The 22,202-nt window shown below is 44.5% G+C and overlaps 1 protein-coding gene across 8 annotated transcripts in view; it reads right to left on the bottom strand.

Annotated features, from left to right (window-relative positions):
* MAP7 (microtubule associated protein 7) overlaps positions 1 to 22,202 on the bottom strand; it is a 178,243-nt gene that overhangs the window by 3,842 nt on the left and 152,199 nt on the right. For all 8 annotated transcript variants that reach the window (XM_066373153.1, XM_066373158.1, XM_066373155.1 and 5 more), the window contains 6 exons: positions 20,663 to 20,900; positions 18,324 to 18,495; positions 18,029 to 18,130; positions 17,616 to 17,666; positions 17,453 to 17,510; positions 9,578 to 9,680 (listed from right to left, as the gene is read on the bottom strand). In XM_066373153.1, coding sequence (XP_066229250.1) covers positions 9,578 to 9,680; positions 17,453 to 17,510; positions 17,616 to 17,666; positions 18,029 to 18,130; positions 18,324 to 18,495; positions 20,663 to 20,900 — 724 coding nt within the window. The remainder of the gene's footprint in view (positions 1 to 9,577; positions 9,681 to 17,452; positions 17,511 to 17,615; positions 17,667 to 18,028; positions 18,131 to 18,323; positions 18,496 to 20,662; positions 20,901 to 22,202) is intronic.

Here is a 22,202-nt window from a genome sequence, read left to right as displayed (position 1 = left end):
ATCATCATCATCATGAACAGTTCTATATACATTTAACAATTTCTCCTGCAGGCATTCAACATTCCTTTGTGGAAGAGCATTTATTAGGATCTTTACTTGAAAGAGGAGAAGATTATAGTTGGGGGTAAGGGGGGTGATTTGCATAGTCACACAACTACTGATAGGCAATCAGACTGTATGCAGAATCTCCTGATTTCTGGTCCTGTGCTTTTCTCATTATGCATTCTGTACACTCCCTGGCTATTCAAATTCTAGCCCTTCCTGGTGATTCTAGCCTTCTTAAAACACATGCATAATTTTATAGATAAAGTGTTCAAGACCAACCTTCTCTCTTTACTACTTAAGTCTTCCTCTGACCCGACCTTGATTCTCATTGATTAATTCATGTTTAATTTGAGGACTCACGTTTAATATTGGACTTAATTTTGAGGTAACTTTTATCGGTCAGCAAATTTTTAATTTTCTACCTACAATTTCTCTGAGACTTTTCACCCTCTTCACAAGCTCCATAACCAATTTTCTTTTTGGTTTTTTTAGAGACAGAGAGAGTCAGTGAGAGGGATAGACAGGGACGGACAGACGGGAACGAAGAGATGAGAAGCATCAATCATTAGTTTTTCATTGCGCATTGCGACACCTTAGTTGTTCATTGATTGCTTTCTCATATGTGCCTTAACCGCGGGCCTTCAGCAGACCGAGTAACCCCTTGCTTGAGCCAGCGACTTTGGGTCCAAGCTGGTGAGCTTTGCTCAAACCAGATGAGCCCACGCTCAAGCTGGCGACCTTGGGGTCTCGAACCTGGGTCCTCTGCATCCCAGTTTGATGCTCTATCCACTGTGCCACCACCTGGTCAGCGCTCCATAACCAAATTGGCAGTCCTTCATGTCACATGCTCATTAATTAAGCTTTACAATGCAGCAAAACATGCCTGTGCAGCAAATGAATGCTAGATTAAGTTTACTCTTTACTTTATCTGACTGCAGTAGTAAACATATATTTGCAAGTTCCACATTTGTTCAGTGCTCAACTCATGTATCATAAATGACCAGACTGATGATCTATTCTAATGGATAAATTATTCCATTTAATAAACTTTATATCAAAAAGAACAAATTTATTTCAAAATAATTTAAATTTTCTAGACTGAAAATTTACAGATGGAAAATGAAAAAGACTAAAGACATAATGCAAAAATTGTGACCGTTTTAACTGCTAATACATACTGATCATTAATGGAATATTTAGTTATAGAAGGAGGTCTATAGAAGAGACAGGCCAGAGATCAGAAAATCTAGTCTCTAGTGTCAGTAATGCCAAATGCATGAACTTTAGCAAGTCAATTTATCTTTTTCCATCTCTTCCCCAAATGACAAAATAAAACTAATGAAATTCAATCTTCCATTGCTTTTTCTTTTTAGGAGTCTTTGCCCCCTGGAATTAGGGAAATATTTGCTTTCCCTAATCCAATGGTCCCCAATTCCTGGGCCGCGGACCAGTACTGGTCTGTGGGCCATTTGGTACCAGTCCGCAGAGAAAGAATAAATAACTTACATTATTTCCATTTTATTTATATTTAAGTCTGAACGATGTTTTATTTTTAAAAAAATGACCAGATTCCCTCTGTTATATCCGTCTAAGACTCACTCTTGACGCTTGTCTCGGTGACGTGATACATTTATCCGTTCCACCCCAACGGCCGGTCTGTGAAAATATCTTCTGACATTAAACCAGTCTGTGGCCCAAAAAAGGTTGGGGACCACTGCCCTAATCAATTCAAAAGCCTTTGAGATTTGAATACAGATAGGAAAAAAGTAGGCTTACGGTCATTTTTATGGAAAATAACACAATAATTAATAAATAATAACACAAGAATAAATTATTTCATGCACTCACAACTGTAAACCTACTTTTGCTCCACCCTGTATTTTAGTGCATTTTAAAGTATCAAATCTTTTCTTATGGAAAAAGAAAAAAGTAAAGATCCCTGTCCTAACAACCTTGCAAGGCACTGCAATATATAATCGAAAAATTTATTTATAAAAGTGCTATCAAAAGCCTAAAGTATTATATAGACTCAGAGTATGACGGTGTTTTTCTGCTATTTCACCACGTAGGGGCTTGGCATTTTAGTAGTCTGCATGAGCACACACATGCATGCCCACATGCTTAACGCCTGCCTTCCCCGTGCTCGGGCTGCCACACCCATCTCCTGTTCCTTCCCAACGCCAATGGGCTTTCGGTAACCAAGGCAACAGTTCTGGTTCTCATCCCAAAGAAATTTTAAGAAGTTTGGCGAAAGATAAAGAAGAGGAATGCATCTGCAGAGCCCTCACACCACGGCGCTGCACTCCCATCCACTGTGGCTGCGTGTGCTGACAAGCTGTAACAGCAACAACCCCCGCAGGCCTAAGTCAGCAGCTGACTTCATTTCCCCCTTCCACTCCTACCTGGCCACCCCACCCAGTCTTTCTTGTCAGCAATTAGAGGAATAATTGTGCCATATGCTTTGGGTAACCAATTACTAAATGTTCAGAGGACACTGAACAGCAGAAACTAACTGAAACTGAAATCACTGTGGCTATGGACCTGAATGTGTTCTCAGAACAAGAGCACCTACCTGTCAATCTCCTTCTTTGGCTACACTTAGGAGGTTGAGGTTGGACGCAAAACTCTGGAAGCCTTTGTTTTTGCTTGATCAGTCCAAAACATACCCATAAGAGGGGGCTGGGACCATGGCAGAAATGTGCTAGTCCATACTGCTAACTGCAGCCAGGACCTTATTTTTTCTTAATGTTTATTACCATGTTAAAACAAACAATTTAAACAGTGATCCATTTCTTTCTGTTCAAATGATATGGGCTTGGGAATGTTACTTTTTTCCATTAGGTAAAAAATCTAAGCACAACTATAAACTCTTAAGATTTGGAGGAAAACCACTACGTCAAACACCAAATTTACTACAAATCCTTTTTTTTTTTTTTTTTTTTTTTTTTGTGAGACAGAGAGAGAGAGAGAGAGAGAGAAAGAAGGACAGACAGGAAGGGAGAAAGATGAGAAGCATCAATTCTTCATTGTGGTACCTTAGTTGTTCATTGATTGCTTTCTCCTATATACTTTGACCGGGGGCCTACAGCAGACTGAGTGACCCTTCGCTCAAGCAAGTGACCTTGGGCTCAAGCTGGTGAGCTGCGCTCAAACCAGACGAGCCCACGCTCAAGCCGGTGACCTCGGGGTTTCGAACCCAGGTGCTCTGCATCCCAGTCTGATGCTCTGTCCACTGTGTTACTGCCTGGTCTGGCTACAAATCCTTTATTTGAGAGAAGAAACATTCTACTGAAGAGACAGCCCCCTAGGGCTAAGAACAAGCATTAATTGTTTTCTGGGTATTAGTAAGGTAAGATAGAAGCTTGTATCCCCATGAGATTTTTAGCTTCTAGAATAGACATCTGCAGCTGGAGGTGGAAGAATCTATCAGAGTGATCTGAGAAATTTAAAATACTTTTCTGCTCCACCCCTTGTGTTTACACATTTATCCTTTGTTTCCTATTCAAAGCAAGTTTCCTATTCATGAGAAAACACTCCCTTCTGTCAACGGGCACCTCCCTACAACAACTCTCTCAAGAACCACACAGGGCTTTTGGAGTAAGAATCATCCTTGCTCAGGTTTGTGTATTTCTTTGAAAGCTGGCCAGAATTTTGGTAACTCCAATCTCTGCCATTCTACCTATTGTTAGTGGGGAGCCTGTTGGGTGAGGATAATGGCTTTCAGGCTTTAAAAGGATTGCGGACCAAAAACTGAGAGTCAAAGAAACCAGAGGGGCCAGCCATGTCACTCGGGCCCCTCAAGGTCAGGAGTAAGGTGCAGGGAGTTTCTGCACCAGCAACTGCTGCTCATCCTAGCTGCTAGAAAAGTAACATTAGGACATTACCACATCTCTGGGGGTGAGTATGACAAATGTAATCCATTCATAGCATTCATTTCTTTTTCTTGAAGAGAAAGCACACTAATGTATTAGGTACACGAGACATGAGGAAAAGCGAAACTCCTCCCAGTCTGAACTGGGTACTCATTCTAAGGAGCGGAGTTTTCTAGTGAAAACAAACCCTGTCACTGTGCTTATAGCATCTGTCATGGTGGATATCCTGTGAGTATCGACTACATCAAGTTCTTTGGAAAGGACTGTGGGAATCTCTAATTTGTAATTTAATTCATGGTGGGCAGGCTAGAGGCATCTCTAACTCTACATTGGGTGCACAGTAGAGTATTTAATAAGTATGTTGATTAATTATATGAATTATGGAATGCTTCATTAAATATAATGCACTGAGGTGGAAATGACTTTAGAAAGTGATTTCAAGGTCAACCTGAAATTGGGAATTAAAAACATATATCATGGATATGATTTATTTGTAATTTTAAAGTCTTTAACTGGATTTCAGATGCCAAGCTGTTTAAAAAACTTGAGTCCCCACTGAGTCAAAGGAAAAGTGTTCTCATGGATAGGAGACTGTCTTAGGGAAGTGTAAGCAGGCCCTTCTCCAGATGGAAGAGTGTGAGAGGAGAGAGCCCGAGGGATCAGTGCTAAGACTAGTTTAGTAATAATCTAGAAGGCACGCAGGATGAAAAATTTGAGCTTGTGAATAATGTTCACTCTGGGAAATGCAAGTCATAAGAGCGATCCCTTTGAGGATAACAGGGAAAATGTTAGGCCAGGTAAAAGCAGTGAGTTTAAAGAACTCTACAATGAACCCTGCTTAAAAGATGGAGAGCTATCGATCACAGTGGAGGCAACAGATCTTGGAATGTTTGTAAACTGTTTTCTGGTAACACTGAAGCCTATGTTTTGATGGTAAAAACAAACAAACAAAAAAGGCCAATAAAACTCGGTGTATAAGACGGGATACCAGATACAACACAAAAACTCTTTTTCACAGTATCACACACCAGCTCCAGCCAGTGTACTGTGTGTCTTTTGGACACTGCACTTTAGCAGGATAAAAATATAACATCTAACATTTGTATGGTACAACATAGTTTTCAGACCTCTTTCACAGACACGATTTCACTGGACCCCCGGTACCTGTAGGGAAGATATCTCCATGTTCAGATGAGCAAACCATGTCTTATTTAAGCAGACTAATCCTCAAGTCTCTGGTCTTCCCAGAGATAAAACCAGGAGTCTAGCCTGGGACTTCTGGTGCTAAAGCTCTTCACCCTCAACCCCACACTCATGCTAAAGAGTCTTTTAAAAAGTATGACTAAAATGATTAAAGATATAGAGAAGGAACCTTTTAAAGATAAGGTAAACATGTCAGGAGTTGATGCTTTGCTCTCAGCTCACCCTTCATTCCTGCTCTGTGAAGCGGGATCTGGGCCCTTCCCATAACTTTCCTTTGGCAGCTTCCCGACCCTTAGCTTTGTCAGTAGAGGCTGCTGCAGAGACCCTGCACGAGTGGAGTTTTGTGTCCTGGTTTGGGTGTCCTGCAGCACCCCCTCGTGGCACGCCAGCAGCGCACAGTGGCCAGCAGCTTCCCCAGCTCCCCTCCAGGGCAGATTGGTGGGGCAGTGCCTCTGGTGAGACCCCGCCCAGTGAACAGCCTTTCCAGGCACTCTAACGGACACATTTCTACCAATCCCTGTGCCACTGAGTGAGTCACGGCCATACCCTCTCCAACTAGGTCTGGACTGAAGCCCTGAGGACCAGGACCCTTTCCTCGGCTGTGATCCAGGGATTGTGTCTGTTTCTTATATCTGCCACTCCTGTATTCTTCCAAGTTCTCTTTACTTCTTAGCAGCCAATCTCGTTACTCCAAACCCAAGAAACAGTTAATTATTCTGGATATTAAACTTTCCTATTCAAATATTAATCTGTGGTTTCTCTCTCTGGATTAGACTTTGACTGATACAGCAAGCAAAACAGGAATATGTAGTGTGTAAGATGAAAATAGAAAGGAAATAGAAACAAAATCCATAAAGTTATGAAAGGTATGGAAACTGTGGTAAAGAGCTTATTCCCTAAAATCAGTGAATGCCAACCACGAGTCCCAAGTTTGAAACTGCGAAGTGGTCACTGTAAGAGAAGTAAAAGCCTTTTTGTACTTCTTTGGTTGTAGCTATTAATACAAGAGGTGATGTGAAGTCGAAAAACAGACTGACTCAGGATTGGTACGGATAAATTTAAGGAAGATAAATTACACATAATGAAGGGAAGCAGAGTTGCTTAGGCTACATATCACACACTTTGTATACCAAGCAATGGAGAACAAACTTCATGAGTACATTAAACTTTCCCTACAGGCCAGGGTCATTCAGAAATGGAGAGTGTTTTTCAAACTGAGGTCCAATTCTCTATGAAATTTTACAAATTTATGTTTTTACTGATAACATTTAAAACAAATCAATAGGCCCTGGCTGGTTGGCTCAGTGGTAGAGCGTCGGCCTGGCGTGCAGGAGTCCCGGGTTTGATTCCTGGCCAGGGAACACAGGAGAGGTACCCATCTGCTTCTCCACCCCTCCCCCTCTCCTTCCTCTCTGTCTCTTTCTTCCTCTCCTGCAGCCAAGGCTCCATTGGAGCAAAGTTGGCCCGGGCGCTGAGGATGGCTCCATGGCCTCTGCCTCGGGTGCTAGAATGGCCCTGGTTGCAACAGAGCAACGCCCCCAGATGGGCAGAGCATTGCCCCCTGGTGGGCATGCTGGGTGGATCCCGGTTGGGCGCATGTGGGAGTCTGTCTGACTGCCTCCCCGTTTCCAACTTCAGAAAAAAAAAAAATTAAACAAATCAATAGAAGAATAGCATGATGATAAGTCTGGCTGACTGGCACAAAGATGAGTCTTGCCACATGGTGTTTGTGCTCTGTTTGTAGTTCAGAGCATACTGATACGAGACAATATCAATTTATGTGACAAAGGCTAATGACAAATGACCTAGGTTCAACCGGGTGAGTAAATACTGTATTACTACCAAGTGACATGATAGCACACTGTCTCAAGAGATCTGAGGTTTTAAAGCAGTTTAAATACAGAAAAGCAATGGGTGAAACGAATCAGCAGCAACTCTCGGTAGCATAAGCCTTCCTAAAGCAAAGGGCTCAGTCAGTACTGTGTGTATACAGTTGACTTAACTCCAGAAAAATATCGTGCCTCACAATAAGCAATTTGTTGAATTTGAATGTTCTTGGTTTAAGCAGTGTTATTTTTAACTTAAATGTGTGAATTGTTGTTTGGGCTTTCCAGATAAACAAGAGCCATCAACATTTTAAACCTAAGTTTATAGTTGTAAAAATAATAAGAGTAATTCTTGGATAACTCTGGGAATCTGCTAGACTTTTTTTTTTTTTTTTCCTTTAAAGGGGAGATACATTGGAGCCAAAGGGAGAAATTTGTTAGGCTGATTTTTGTATTATATCCTAATGTTTATATCTTTATATCTGATACTAATCTGGACATGCCTGCACTGTGAGGTAAAAGAGTAGAAAAAAGTCTTATGCTCTATCTATCTATCTATCTAATTATTTTTTGAGAGAGAGAGAGAAAGAGAGGAGGAGGAGAGAGAGGGAGAGATACAGAAGCATCAATTCGTTGTTCCACTTAGTTGTGCCACTGATTGCTTCTCATATGTGCCCTGACTAGGGCTCAAACTGGGTGCCTTGGGATCAGTGACATCGGGCTCAAGCTGGTGATGCTGGCACTCCAGGAGATGCTCTATCTACTGAGCCTCCGGCCAGTCTGTGCCTATATTTACTTTAGTTGTTTGACACAGATCATCTTACATGTATGATGAAGGACAATATATTACTTGGGTAAAGATGGGTGACATCAGTAAGTACCCAGTGCTGCATGTTTAAATTATAAACCGTGCTGTGTGTGTGGAGTAAGCTAAATGAAAATAGAATTTTATTATCTATATCATTTTACATACTGAATTTATATTTTAGGTTCTCATATAATGATTACTGTGGTAATAATTATAGTGGTAATTTTACCACTGAAGAGGGCCAGGTAATGTATAAACTAATTTCATTGATCAGACAGAATTATCAGTGGCTTAAAAAGCCTATTCCTTATCATAATAATGGGGTTTGCTCTGTGGTGCTTTTTATTCCTTCCTAAAAACCTCTCAAATCAATGAACTGAACATCATAAATTACAGCAGTTGGGAAAAATAATTGAAAATCAAACTGTAACTAAAAGAATAGACTATCACCTAATATACATCTTAGATAATTATGACAATTTATTCTATATAATTGAAAGCTAGTATTAAGATCTCTCACAGGAAAACTATTCTCTGGTATTATAGTGGGGAAAAAAATTGACTGTCCCAGAAGGTGTTAATAGATATGATTTATGGACATCTTCGTATGACCATCTGGAATGACATTTTTTTTCATTACCACCAATTATGTTACAAAATGTTGTATAGTAGGTATTTTTAGATTAAAAAACTTAATTTGAGACCTATCAATTTCCAATGGCAGCAGAGAGTCTGGCATTAGAAACTGGAAAACTCCTTAAATAATTAATTAAATTCTGAAAACAAAAATAAGTCATAGCTGAAATTCTGAACATTACTATAACTATTTCTTTAAGTTCTCCATGGCTGAATTATTTGGCACAACTATGAATGCTCTTATTTATTACTTTTGAGAGTGTTTTTATGATAGTGTCAACATAAATGCAAGAGAAAGGCAGTCTTTCAATACATGGTCCTTTCTTGAGTGTTAGCAACTGTTTGATTCTTTAATAAGCCATATTACCGCTGATATATCATAAGAACTAGTGGTGTCTAAATTAATGGTACTGTGGAACAAACTCTGACTCGCTTAGTATTATGGAAAAGATACAGTTGTTATATACCATTAAAATGTGTGTGTTTATGGTCAAGATCACGTTAAATATATACAGAGAAAAGTACATTTTTCCTTTCATAGTTCTAGAAAAACCTCATTATATTTAAAGACTCAAGAAAAACAAGATTCTTTTTCCCACAGTACAGAATTACTAGCTCTACTAAAAATTAATGATATAGATATAAAATAAATTCTAATGTTAAAACTCTGAAATTCCAGCCCTGGCCAGTTGGCTCAGTGGTAGAGTGTCGGCCTAGCGTGCGGAGGACCCAGGTTCGATTCCCGGCCAGGGCACACAGGAGAAGCGCCCATTTGCTTCTCCACCCCTCCGCCGCACTTTCCTCTCTGTCTCTCTCTTCCCCTCCCGCAGCCAAGGCTCCATTGGAGCAAAGATGGCCCGGGCGCTGGGGATGGCTCTGTGGCCTCTGCCTCAGGCGCTAGAGTGGCTCTGGTCGCAACATGGCGACGCCCAGGATGGGCAGAGCATCGCCCCCTGGTGGGCAGAGCGTCGCCCCTGGTGGGCGTGCTGGGTGGATCCCGGTCGGGCGCATGCGGGAGTCTGTCTGACTGTCTCTCCCTGTTTCCAGCTTCAGAAAAATGAAAAAAAAAAAAAAAAAAACTCTGAAATTCCATCAGGCCCAGGAAATTCTGGGGGGATTGGTGGGGTAAAAACAGCAGTGTCTGCTCTACTGTGTGTCAGTTACAAAGGCCCCGCTGCTCAACTCACCTGTCCACAGTCACTGTTGACTGGTGTGAGGTAACCACGTGTGGGCTGGCCGCCGATTCTCCGTTCCCCGGAGAGTTCATCATACACGGAAGCGCAGAGACATCTGGACATGGCAAAGCAGATGGAACAGAGAGGGTTGTTACTACTCTACTGTCAAATCCAAACCACAGGAGCTAGAACACCTCATTTATGTCCTGGCTCTGCTAATTATCAGCTGTGTGACCATGGGCAAGTGACCATCTCCACGCCTCAGTTTCTTCACAGATAGTACCTATCTCATAGGCTACTGCGAAAACTAAACGTATTAACACATGCTAAGTGTATGTAAAATGGTGTCTGGTCCATTGTAAAGGTAAAAAAAACCCCATCATGTTATTATTATTATTATTATTATTATTTTTTTTTTTACAGAGGCAGAGATAGACAGGGACAGGCAGACAGGAACGGAGAGAGATGAGAAGCATCAATCATCAGTTTCTCGTTGCGCGTTGAGACTTCTTAGTTGTTCATTGATTGCTTTCTCACACGTGCCTTGACTGTGGGCCTTCAGCAGACCGAGTAACCCCCTGCTGGAGCCAGCGACCCTGGGTCCAAGCTGGTGAGCTCTTTGCTCAAACCAGATGAGCCTGCGCTCAAGCTGGCGACCTCGGGGTCTCGAACCTGGGTCCTTCCGCATCCCAGTCCGACGCTCTATCCACTGCGCCACCACCTGGTCAGGCATGTTATTATTTTTGTTTGCATTAAATTGACTCTGGACAAAATATATATAATACTGAAAGCAAAGAAAATGATGAAGATAGCAGCAAGATACTTGATCAGGCTGTTGCTGAACATCTTTACTGAAGGATTCGCAACCAATCACCATGAAAACCCTTCAGTGGTAAAAAATATCTTTTAAAACTCAGTGTAGTTCTAGTCACACTTAGAATGTTAGGGATTTCAAGAATTGTACTTAACTGTTCCACCTTGTTATTCAATGCTCAATCAATGTCAGAGTCCAGGTTAAGCCAACAATACTGATGAGTGACTCTAAACTTTGGGACAGGGTTCCTTTAAGTCCTGTAAACCTTCATATAGGTCAGAGTTGCCGGGAAATTTGTGGTAGTTTATGATTTTATTTTGATATGAGAAAATAACTAAAATAATTCCAACTAAGTTTTATTTCAACAGTCTGGCACAAATTCAATAAAACCAGCAGAGGTACAAAGAGTCCAATAACTGAAGCAAAGAAGTTATTTGTAACTTTAAAGCTGCCAAAATTTGCAAAGCTGGTAATAGGCAGCTTCTGAGAAGACTTCTCATGAGTCTCCAGACTCACCTGCCCACCTGTCTGCCCTGGAATTCTCTTTGGAGCACTGGTTTGGCAGATAAAATATATTATGCTCACTTTGTTAAAGATGGCGCTGCTCACATGAATGCCTGTTGCCCAAGTGATATTAGTTGCCCTTCTTGCTTGGGATGGGCGTGATTATACTAATGTGTGTTGGGGGAGGGCTTCTGTGCCAAAAGGTTTTAAAAGGAAGAGAGATCACGTTGTTCCGGGGGAAGAGTGATTATGTTCTAGGAAGAGCCCAAGGAGGCAGGGCAGGGAAGCCATGTGGAGGAGGCAGCCAGAATGGCAGATTAGAAGGAATGGGGAACAGAGGTGAATAAGACGGGTGAGGTAGAAACCTTTGATTCTAAGAAACTTGGATGAGTCAGTGGCTTTCGGAGCCCTGAATGGAAAGGGAAGTATTTTCTGCTGTGTATATTTCTCACCTGCCGAGTGCAAGTCTAGAATAAAGGACAATGGAACACCAGCTTTTGGCTCAACTGTTTCATTACCATCAGTCCGAATCAAACCTGAACCTGTGTTGGCCAGGCGCCTTTGATGTAAAGCCATGACTACTGGCTCTACAACTGGTAACACCCCTAAGCCCCCAACCCGATGTGGGGCCAAGAGAGGAGAAATGCTTGTTAGCCAGATAATCTCAGGTCTTTTTTTAGTGGTAGTTGTTAAGCCAGTAGCCGCGGCCACCATCAGAGCCGCCTGGGCCTTGCAGGTTTGCATTTGATTAGTACAGACGGTAATGAAACAACGGAGCCAAGAACTGGTGGGCCATTAGCTTTAATCCTAGCTTGCACCCGGCGGGCAAGAAATACATACAGTGGGAAAACACTTCCCTTTCCATTCAGGGCTTTCAAAACCACTGACTTATCCGAGTTTCCTAGAATTAAAGGTTCCTACCTCACCAGCCTTATTCACCTCTATTCCCTAACTCCTTCGCTCTGCACAAACTCTGTACAAACTGGCTTCTCCTTCAGCACTCCACCATTTTGGCTGCTTCTCCTCTCCTCCACGTGGCCGTTCTCTGCTCTCCTCCAGCATGGGCTCCTCTGCCCCATTTTATAGTGTAGAAATCAAAACCTTTAATCCAATATACAAACAGGGAAGTCTCTGATACAGTCACTTATCTGAGGCATGATGGGATTCCTCATGAGAGTGTATCACCTCACATCATGCAACAGTCAAGGGTGTGGGGAAAAGCTGTTTTGAAAAGATCTTAGTATTAAAAGGGCAGGAAAGGCCTGACCGGGCAGTGACGCAGTGGATAGAGCGTCGGACTGGGATGCGGAGGACCCAGGTTCGAGACCCCGGGGTCGCCAGCTTGAGCGAGGGGTTACTCGGTCTGCTGAAGGCCCGCGGTCGGGGCACGTATGAGAGGGCAATCGATGAACAACTGAGGTGTCACAACATGCAATGAAAAACTAATGATTGATGCTTCTCATCTCTCTGTTCCTGTCTGTCTGTCCCTGTCTGTCCCTCTCTCTGACTCTCTGTCTCTGTAAAATAAAAATAAAAAATAAATAAAAATAAAAAAAGGGCGGGAAAGGCTTAGTCTTAAAACTAAGCCTTAGGCTATAACGACCCTGCCTGCTTACAGCCTGTCCCCAACACCCAATGCAAAGTATAAGCGAGTAAACATATATATCATACTTACAAACTTATTTGACCAACAGTAGTATTAATTCAAACCAGTATTTGATGAGTATTGATAAAAATACTGGCATGACAACTGAGAAGTTTAATCTTCCCTCTTACCTCTTTTTATTCTCGGACTGAGGTACAAAGAATACTGAAAGAATTGACAAGGGCAACAGCAGGGAGGGGAAAGGTAAACCAGTAACAATAAGGAGCCAGGCCATGCACACACTACAGCATCAGCCACTCAGATAATCCAGAGCTCGTGCAATTTACATCCTGAAATGCTCATTCTGATTACTTTCACTGGGTGCTCTGCCTGCTTGCAGCTTATGTAGTACATTCTTGGAGACATCTGCTAAAAATGCAATAGAGTTAATATGCAACCACCAGGGGTACTCTCTAAACAATCACAATTAGGGCATCTTAAACAGAGCATGACATAGAGAAACTAGGATAAGCTCTATTGAAATAAAACCAAATCCTAAGTTTGTAAATATGATATATATGTTTGCTCGCTTATAGTTTGTATTGGGTGTGGGGGACAGGCTGTAAGCAGGCAGGGTCATTATAGCCTAAGGCTTAGTTTTAAGACTAAGCCTTTCCTAACCTAAGTGACTTTGTATCAGAGACTTCCTTGTTTGTACATTGGATTAAAGGTTTTGATTTCTACACTATAAAATGGGGCAGAGGAACCCATGGTGAAGGAGAGCAGAGAAAGGCCATGTGGAGGGGAGGAGAAGCAGCCAAGATGGTGAAGTGCTAAAGGAGAAGCCACTTTGTGCAGGAAGAAGATGAGGAAAAGAGTGAATAAGGCTGGTGAGGTAGAAAACTTTGATTCTAGGAAACTTGGATGAGTCAGTGGCTTTGGGAGCCCTGAATGGAAAGGGAAGTGTTTTCCCACTGTGTGTATTTCTTGCCCGCCGGGTGCGAGCTAGGATTAAAGATGACGGCTCACCAGTTTTTGGCTCCATTGTTTTATTACCATCTTCCTGAATTCAATGAGAACCTGCATGTGAATGGCCACGATGGCGGCCCCTGGCCTTACATTTGGCATAGTCTGTGGCAGGATTCAATACAGTTCAGTATGGAGCCATCTTTTAAGCGGTGGTGTAGAGGACTGGTTGCTGTTATGGTTTCCTATGGCTGTCCTTTAGGGGGCTGCAGGCTGGCTGACTTTTACAGCCATGCGTGAGAAAACCGAGAGCTCTGTGGAAGAGGCTGCCCGGGACCTGCAAACTGAGCAGTGGAAGGAGCTGGAGCAAACGTGGGAGAAAGAGATACCGACCCTGGAGCTGGAGCAAGCCCTGGAGAAGGAATCACAGGTTCGTGAGTTGCAGATTGCCCTGGACATTGTGGAGAGCCAACAGCGGTGGGAGGCCAGGGCTGTGGCTGGGGCTGCAAGGCCTGCAGAGCAGAAGGCAGCGGCAGCACAGGGTTTGAGCCCAGCAGCGGGAGCTGGTGTTTTCAGTTCCTCTTTGGAGGATGAGGAGAATCGGGCTGGAGTTGCAATCCTCAGTCTCCAGAAGATGAGAGCCCAGCAGCAAGGAGTACCTTTTACACCCCTGGTAGGTCTGCGATCTTGGGACATAGGGGTGAATGCATGCCATCATGCCTCTGGAGCAGAGATGGAAATGCTGACTGCCATTGCCATGTGCTCCTCCTTGGGACAGTGTAAGACTTGCCAGGACAGCAGGAATGAGGGGGGTGGCTGAGGCCCCATGTGTGTGGACTGATTCCTGGACTATGACCGGAGTGGGCACTGGCTCCTTTGTTGGATGGACTTATGGATTTTGGACAATGTGAAATACTCTGATGGGGATGGTGGGCGGCTTTGCTGGGAGGCCCTTCCCCTGTCCCAGGAAGCTTTTCCCATGGCTTGAAAGAAGTCCAAGGACATATTGTGCTTTTAGAAAACTGCTCAGAGACTGGTGAAATGTACCTTTGTAATTATTGAAATTGTATGATTTGTCATGTTGTTGTAATTTGTGTTATGTGCCTAATTTCCTTGTGCAGAAATACCTGTGCTTCAGATTTTGAAGCAAGCAAAAGGGGTAAAATGTTGGTCAAATAAGTTTGTAAATATGATATATATGTTTGCTTGCTTATACTTTGCATTGAGCGTGGGGGACAGGCTATAAGCAGGCAGGGTTGTTATAGCCTAAGGCTTAGTTTTAAAAGGGACTTTGTACTGGAGACTTTCTTGTTTGTATATTGGATTAAAGGTTTTGATTTCTACACTATAAAATGGGGCAGAGGAACCCATGCTGGAGCAGAGCAGAGAAAGGCCACGTAGAGGGGAGGAGAAGCAGTCAAGACGGCGGAGTGCTAAAGGAGAAGCTAGTTTGTGCGGAGTTTGTGCAGGGAGAAGGAGATGGGGAACAGAGGTGAATAGGCTGGTGAGGTAGAAACCTTTTTTTTTTTTTTTAATTTATAGAGAGAGGGATAGATAGGGACAGACAGACAGGAACGGAGAGAGATGAGAAGCATCAATCATCAGTTTTTCGCTGCGACATCTTAGCCGTTCACCGATTGCTTTCTCATATGTGCCTTGACCAAGGGCCTTCAGCAGACTGAACAACCTCTTGCTGGAGCCAGCGACCTTGGGTCCAAGCTGGTGAACTCTTTGCTCAAGCCAGCGACCTTGGGGTCTCGAACCCGGGCTCTTCCACATTCCAGTGCGACGCTCTATCCACCGTGCCACTGCCTGGTCAGGCAGAAACCTTTGATTCTAGGAAATTTGAATAAGTCAGTGGCTTTGGGAGCCCTGAATGGAAAGGGAAGTGTTTTCCCACTGTGTGCATTTCTTGCCCGCCGGGTGCGAGCTAGGATTAAAGGTAATGGCCCACCAGTTCTTGGCTCTGTTGTTTTATTACTGTCTGTCCAAATCAAATGCGAACCAGCACAGGCCAGGCGGCTGTGATGGCGGCTGTGGCTACTGGCTTTTACACAGGTATTTTACATTTGAAAACCCTCAGGACTATCAGAATATTCTTTCACAGAAATCACTTCATTTGATCTTTAATCTTTAAAAAGAAAAAGAAAAGGAAAACTGAGGTACCTCTGGTCCTTTCTTTTCATATGCATATTGCAGATGAGAAAAGAGGAAGGCTTGAATGAGGAACTACCTACAGTCACCTATATGTACAATCATGAAGGTCACGTGGGGTCATATAAAAACAGAATTAGAAGGTGGTGACTTGGACTCCAGCTGTGCCAAGTGGGACTATCACTCAATGTAAGTACCTCTGGGAGGGCGGGTCCTGCCTGTTCTTGGTCACACTGAATCCTAGCACCTACAACAGGGCTGGGCAGAGAGCAGGTCTCTGAAAATTGTTGTTGACTCCAAGATAAAGCACCTTCTACCTCACAAGGCTGCAGTGGAATTTGAACAAGAGAATGTATGCAGGGTATACCTGACAGAGAAAGGGCATTTAGTAAATAGCAGCTGATACTGAGTACTAAAACACTAAGGCCATTTTCATTTAAGCCACATCTGGTTTAAAATTACCAAGAAATTAATCATCTGTCTATAGCATACAAACAACTTTCTGATGAAATTTCAACCGATTTTAAATTTTAACTCCATTCTGAAGTCAGAACTAAAAGAAGTAACATTTAAATCTGTTTCCAAGGCCCTGGCCGGTTGGCTCAGCGGTAGAGCGTCGGCCTAGCGTGCGGAGGACCCGGGTTCGATTCCCGGCCAGGGCATACAGGAGAAGCGCCCATTTGCTTCTCCACCCCTCCGCCGTGCTTTCCTCTCTGTTTCTCTCTTCCCCTCCCGCAGCCAAGGCTCCATTGGAGCAAACATGGCCCGGGCGCTGGGGATGGCTCTGTGGCCTCTGCCCCAGGCGCTCGAGTGGCTCTGGTCGCAACATGGCGACACCCAGGATGGGCAGAGCATCGCCCCCTGGTGGGCAGAGCGTCGCCCCTGGTGGGCGTGCCGGGTGGATCCTGGTCGGGCGCATGCGGGAGTCTGTCTGACTGTCTCTCCCTGTTTCCAGCTTCAGAAAAATTAAAATAAATAAATAAATAAATAAATAAATCTGTTTCCAAGAATTGTTGTAGGTACAAGTTGTCAAAATGTGTATGTTTAAATGAAATTTAAATTTGGAAATGCAAAGAAAAAATTTTAATTATGTATATACACATATGTATGTACAATAATATGTATCTATATAGCCTTAATCACAGACATATACAGATATATATATACATACACAGTTATATATAATATGATTTAAGATATTAAACACTCCGTTTGTGTATAAACAAATGTGAAAAACACATCTTCCAGAAATGCTAGAGAGAGTTGTACACAGGGGAGAATTTGTGGGAGAAATGACACACACCTAAGCTTCTGTGGGTCAACGATATCTCTTTGTGTTTTTTTTTGTATTTTTCTGAAGCTGAAAACGGGGAGAGGCAGTCAGACAGACTCCCGCATGCGCCCGACCGGGATCCACCCGGCACACCCACCAGGGGCGATGCTCTGCCCACCAGGGGGCGAAGCTCTGCCCCTCTGGGGCGTTGCTCTGCCGTGACCAGAGCCACTCGAGCGCCTGGGGCAGAGGCCAAGGAGCCATCCCCAGCGCCCGGGCCATCCTTGCTCCAATGGAGCCTCGGCTGCGGGAGGGGAAGAGAGAGACAGAGAGGAAGGAGGGGGGGGGTGGAGAAGCAAATGGGCGCTTCTCCTATGTGCCGCGGCCGGGAATCGAACCCGGGTCCCCCACATGCCAGGCCGACGCTCTACCGCTGAACCAACCGGCCAGGGCCTCTCTTTGTTTTTTTAATCAGTCAATGAATATCTTGACCTCTAGAAAGTCCATTCAAATATTCTGTATTTGAATTGAGTTCTTTGAAATAAATACCGGTTTCGTGTCACCCCAGTTAAGTTCAATTAAAAAAAATACCTGTTCCTCCAGGGAGCACTCCCTTGGCTATATCTCCATTCCTTTGATCAACAGTTTTCTACCAAAGAAAAAGAGGAGAAGAAGACTTTTCAATGTTAACGTTACAAGTAAAGTAAAGAAAAATAAAATAAAAGCCATTAAGAATAGCTAAAAAGCTCAATACCTTCTCTATAGCTTCTGTTCTCCTGGTTCTTTTCATAATCTCCTCAAGTCTCTGTACGAGAGGAAGAATTGAGTGAACAGATCAGATAGAGAGAGAAACAGAGCCTAGCACATTTCATTTACTAAGCAAATAGCAGGTCATTAAAACACATCTGCTTTGTCTTAATTGGAGTTATTCCAAAAAGTTAGAACTGCCTTACACCCCATGAACTGGAAGTAACTTTGCGGTGAAGGTTGAAATACAGTGATTTCTTTGTAGGAGATTATTATACTGAAAGCTAGTTTAGTTTATCCAGAATGGGCAGAACATGTTTGTTTCCTGATGGCCATGACCGAGTCTCTTGGGCTTTATGGCTGCAAGACTAGACAATCGGAACAGCCGGCGTCCTAGGCTTCTGGGTTCGATGCCACTACCTTCTTTCTCTCCAGGCGCTCCTGCTCTTCTCTCTGGAAATGCTTCTCCCGTTCCTGCCGGACCCTCTCTGCTTCTTCACGAACACGAGCTTCTTCTTCTTTCTAAAAACAAGAAGTTGGCATGTGCTTCTTACAATCAGGCTGGCCTGGCCTGCTGCCTCAATCTCTTGGGCGGCCAGAGATGAAGGCAAACGTGCAGAAAATGAGGGCATGCATAAGACTCAGAGCAGCCCGCTGCCCCTTTCCCTCGGCTCATCCGAGATGAGCGACCCCTCCGCGTGCCTGGGGAGTGCACCTGCTTCTGGAGCCGCTCCAGCTCCTCCCGCTCCCGCCGCGCGCGCTCCTCCGCCTGCCGCCGCTGCTGCTCCTCCCGGTCCCGGGCCTGCTCGGCTTCCAGCCGGCGGGCTTCTTCCTCCCGGCGCGTCCTCTCCTCCGCCACCTTCTGGGCCAGTTCCTCTCTCTTCTGTCTGGAGCAAGGGAAGGACAAAGCAAAGATACAGAAGGGAAGTTCCTTGGAGAGAGGCTCAGGTACTAACAGGACGGTCTGCTCAGAGGTCTGGCGAAGTCTCCACTGGACACATTCCATCCAGGTCGTTCAGGGACCAACTGAACCCACCTTCTACTCTCCCTCCTCATCTCCCCGTCCTGTTGCCTTGCCGTAAAATGTAACCACTTATATTCGGGGGAGAGCTTGTTTTATAAAAGAATCTTCAACTTAACTACCTTTAAAGGCTGAGACTCATTTGAAGCCCCTCCCCCCACCCAATACTTGGGCAATAAAGAAAGGTTATAACGGCCTCTCATAGGACGGGAGGAAGGTGGCCTGTGTGTGCTCCCTGTGGGGACCAAGCTCCAGGACGGCTGCCCTTCCTCCCCAAGGTGCAGTTCATTTATTTGAAGAACAATTATATTGACATTGGCCTTATTAGCCCCAGAAGGAGCCCAATTAAGCAAACTATCCATGGCAGTGGTGTCTGGCAGGCCATCACGGGGTACGACCTATCTCACCAGTTACCCTCGGAGAGGACTGCGAGCTGGCAGGAAGAAAAGGAATGCTTTCTATTCAACCTTAAAATGATAATTCGAAAGATAACGAGGAAACATGGAGATAAGAGATATGTTAAATAAAACAAACCCCAGCCCTTGCAATTGTACTGCTATTGTAGTTTTAACTATGTAAATATACTGCTCACAAAATTAGGGGATATTTAAAAATGAATATGAAGCGATAAAACATGCCCTAATTTTTGTGAGCAGTATCTATATGTGTATGTATTTTTTTTTATTTTTCTTTTTTATTAATTTTTACTGATGTTTATTTATTTTATTTTTTATTTTTATTTTTATTTTTATTTTTATTTTCTGAAGCTAGAAACAGGGAGAGACAGTCAGACAGACTTCCGCATGCGCCCGACCGGGATCCACCTGGCACGCCCACCAGGGGGCGACGCTCTGCCCCTCCGGGCCTCGCTCTGCCGTGACCAGAGCCACTCTAGCGCCTGGGGCAGAGGCCAAGGAGCCATCCCCAGCACCCGGGCCATCTTTGCTCCAATGGAGCCTCGGCTGCGGGAGGGGAGGAGAGAGAGAGGAAGGAGAGGGGGAGGGGTGGAGAAGCAGATGGGCGCTTCTCCTGTGTGCCCTGGCCAGGAATCGAACCCGGGACTTCTGCACGCCAGGCCGATGCTCTACCACTGAGCCAACCGGCCAGGGCCTATTTTTATTAATTTTTAGAGAGGAGAGAGAGCGAGAAAGAGAGAGAGAGAAGGGGGAGGGAGGAGCAGGAAGCATCAACTCCCATATGTGCCTTGACCAGGTAAGCCCAGGGTTTTGAACCGGCGACCTCAGCGTTCCAGGTCGACGCTTTATCCAACTGCGCCACCACAGGTCAGGCCTCTATATGTGTATGTATTTTTGTATATATGACCACACACTAGTCACAGAGATTGTAAAGAATTATTCAAAATCTATATGATTATTGCCCTGGCCATCGGATAGCTCAGTTGGTTAGAGCACTGTTCTGAAGTGCAAAGGTTGCTGGTTCAATCCCTGGTCAGGGCACATATAGGAACAGATCAATGTTTTTATCTCTCTCTCACTCTCTCCCTTTCTCTCTCTAAAATCAATAAAATAAACAGAAAAGGAAGACTGCTCCCGGGCCAGCCGCCTCTTCTCAGCTGGCAGCCTTGTGGCTTCTTCGGGGTCGGTGGTGCCGGCTGAGGTCTTAGGAGAAGCAGCAGCAGTCAATTATTGAATATTGCTAAGATTAGAGGTTTTTTTTCTTTAAACTTTTCGCCATTGATGATGCACTGTCATGATAATAAAAAAATGTAATAAAAAAAATCAGTGCAACAGAGCGACGCCCCAGAGGGGCAGAGCATCGCCCCCTGGTGGGCAGAGCGTCGCCCCTGGTGGGCATGCTGGGTGGATCCCGGTCGGGCACATGCGGGAGTCTGTCTGACTGTCTCTCCCCGTTTCCAGCTTCAGAAAAATACAAAAAAAAAAAAAAAAAAATCACTTAGTGGTCACAGGAACAACACCAGGTCAGAGTAATTCGGAATTATTTTTCACATTCAAGACTGAATCCAAGGTATCATGGTATCCCTATGACGTCGCTCAGCAATGTCACTCCTTTACCTCTCGAGTTCTTCCCTCTCTCGCTTCTCCCTTTCCTCCTTCTCTCTCTGCTCCCGGGCCAGCCGCCTCTTCTCAGCTAGCAGCCTCGTGGCCTCTTCGGGGTCGGTGGTGCCGGCCGAGGTCTTAGGAGACGCAGTGGCAGTCACAGTGGATGGCGGCAGGGGCGGGGCCGGGACTAGGGCTGGAGCCGGAGCCGGAGCTGGAGCTGGGGTCGAAGCTGGGGCCGGGGCTGGAGCAGCTGTACAAACAGGTACAAGGAGAAAACCAATTGGAAACAAAACCCAAAGAGCCAAACAAAAACTAGCATTCCCCACAGCCCTGCCTAGAATTCATCGTTATCAAAGAAAAGGGAATGTTTATTACTGCGTGTTCTCACGGTTTCACTGTATTCTATCTGTAACCCAGCAACAGATAACAAAAAGCTGCATGTGTAAGTGAGACATCCACAAAGCCCACACTTCTCAACAAGTCTTATTTTACACAAGTTAAAATCAGTTAACAATGTATGTTGAATGTGAACTGAGCATAGCACCTTGCGTTAGGTTCTGTGGGAAGTTATACCCTGAGCAAACAGAAGGTGAGATCTACCATTTGCCTTTGATTACAATTTAAAAATCCTTCTCTTTAGTGACTGTTCATTACTGCAGGACTAAAGCTGAACGTCCTCAGTGTCCATGCCACGAGCTCAGACTCAGGCTGGGAAGATGACACCCAGTGAAGATGTTTCTTTTGTCTACCTAGAGCTGTCCGCAGGTCTGAGGCAGGAGGAGCCAGTTTCCACTTCAGGAGCTGGCACTCCGACACCTTGTAGAACCTAGTCCTAATGCCAAGATTCAGGATGGGACAGAAGTTCTCTGATCTCTTTCAAATTCAGGAAAATGACCTAGCGAGCTGTCAGAGCAGGGATCACCACACAGAGGCACCACTGCAAAGTGTGATCTCTGGTACCCAACCATTCCAACCCCTCCTGTGATGATCTACATTCCTCTTTCTGCTCCTAAAGGCTTTTCTTTTTTTCTTTTTTTTTTTTTACAGAGGCAGAGATAGACAGGGACAGACAGACAGGAACGGAGAGAGATGAGAAGCATCAATTATCAGTTTCTCGTTGCGCGTTGCGACTTCTTAGTTGTTCATTGATTGCTTTCTCACATGTGCCTTGACTGTGGGCCTTCAGCAGACCGAGTGACCCCTTGCTCAAGCCAGCGACCTTGGGTCCAAGCTGGTGAGCTCTTTGCTCAAGCCAGATGAGCCCGCGCTCAAGCTGGCGACCTCGGGGTCTCGAACCTGGGTCCTTCCGCATCCCAGTCCGACGCTCTATCCACTGCGCCACCACCTGGTCAGGCCCAAAGGCTTTTCTTAATGCTCAGGACGCTCTTTGGCCTTTCTCTCTCCTTTGCATGCAAACCAACATCGGACTCCTCTATTCTCTAACAACCCCATTCATCTTGAATCATCAGTTCTTTCTTTGCCCCTACCTTCTGTCTTCAAATTAAGTCTTAGGGAGAAGAAAACCTTTGAATAAAGACAATTTTCAACAAGA

Source organism: Saccopteryx leptura, chromosome 3 (genome assembly GCF_036850995.1).
Source record: "Saccopteryx leptura isolate mSacLep1 chromosome 3, mSacLep1_pri_phased_curated, whole genome shotgun sequence".
Lineage (NCBI taxonomy): Eukaryota > Metazoa > Chordata > Mammalia > Chiroptera > Emballonuridae > Saccopteryx > Saccopteryx leptura.
This window is presented reverse-complemented; position numbering and strand designations above follow the sequence as displayed.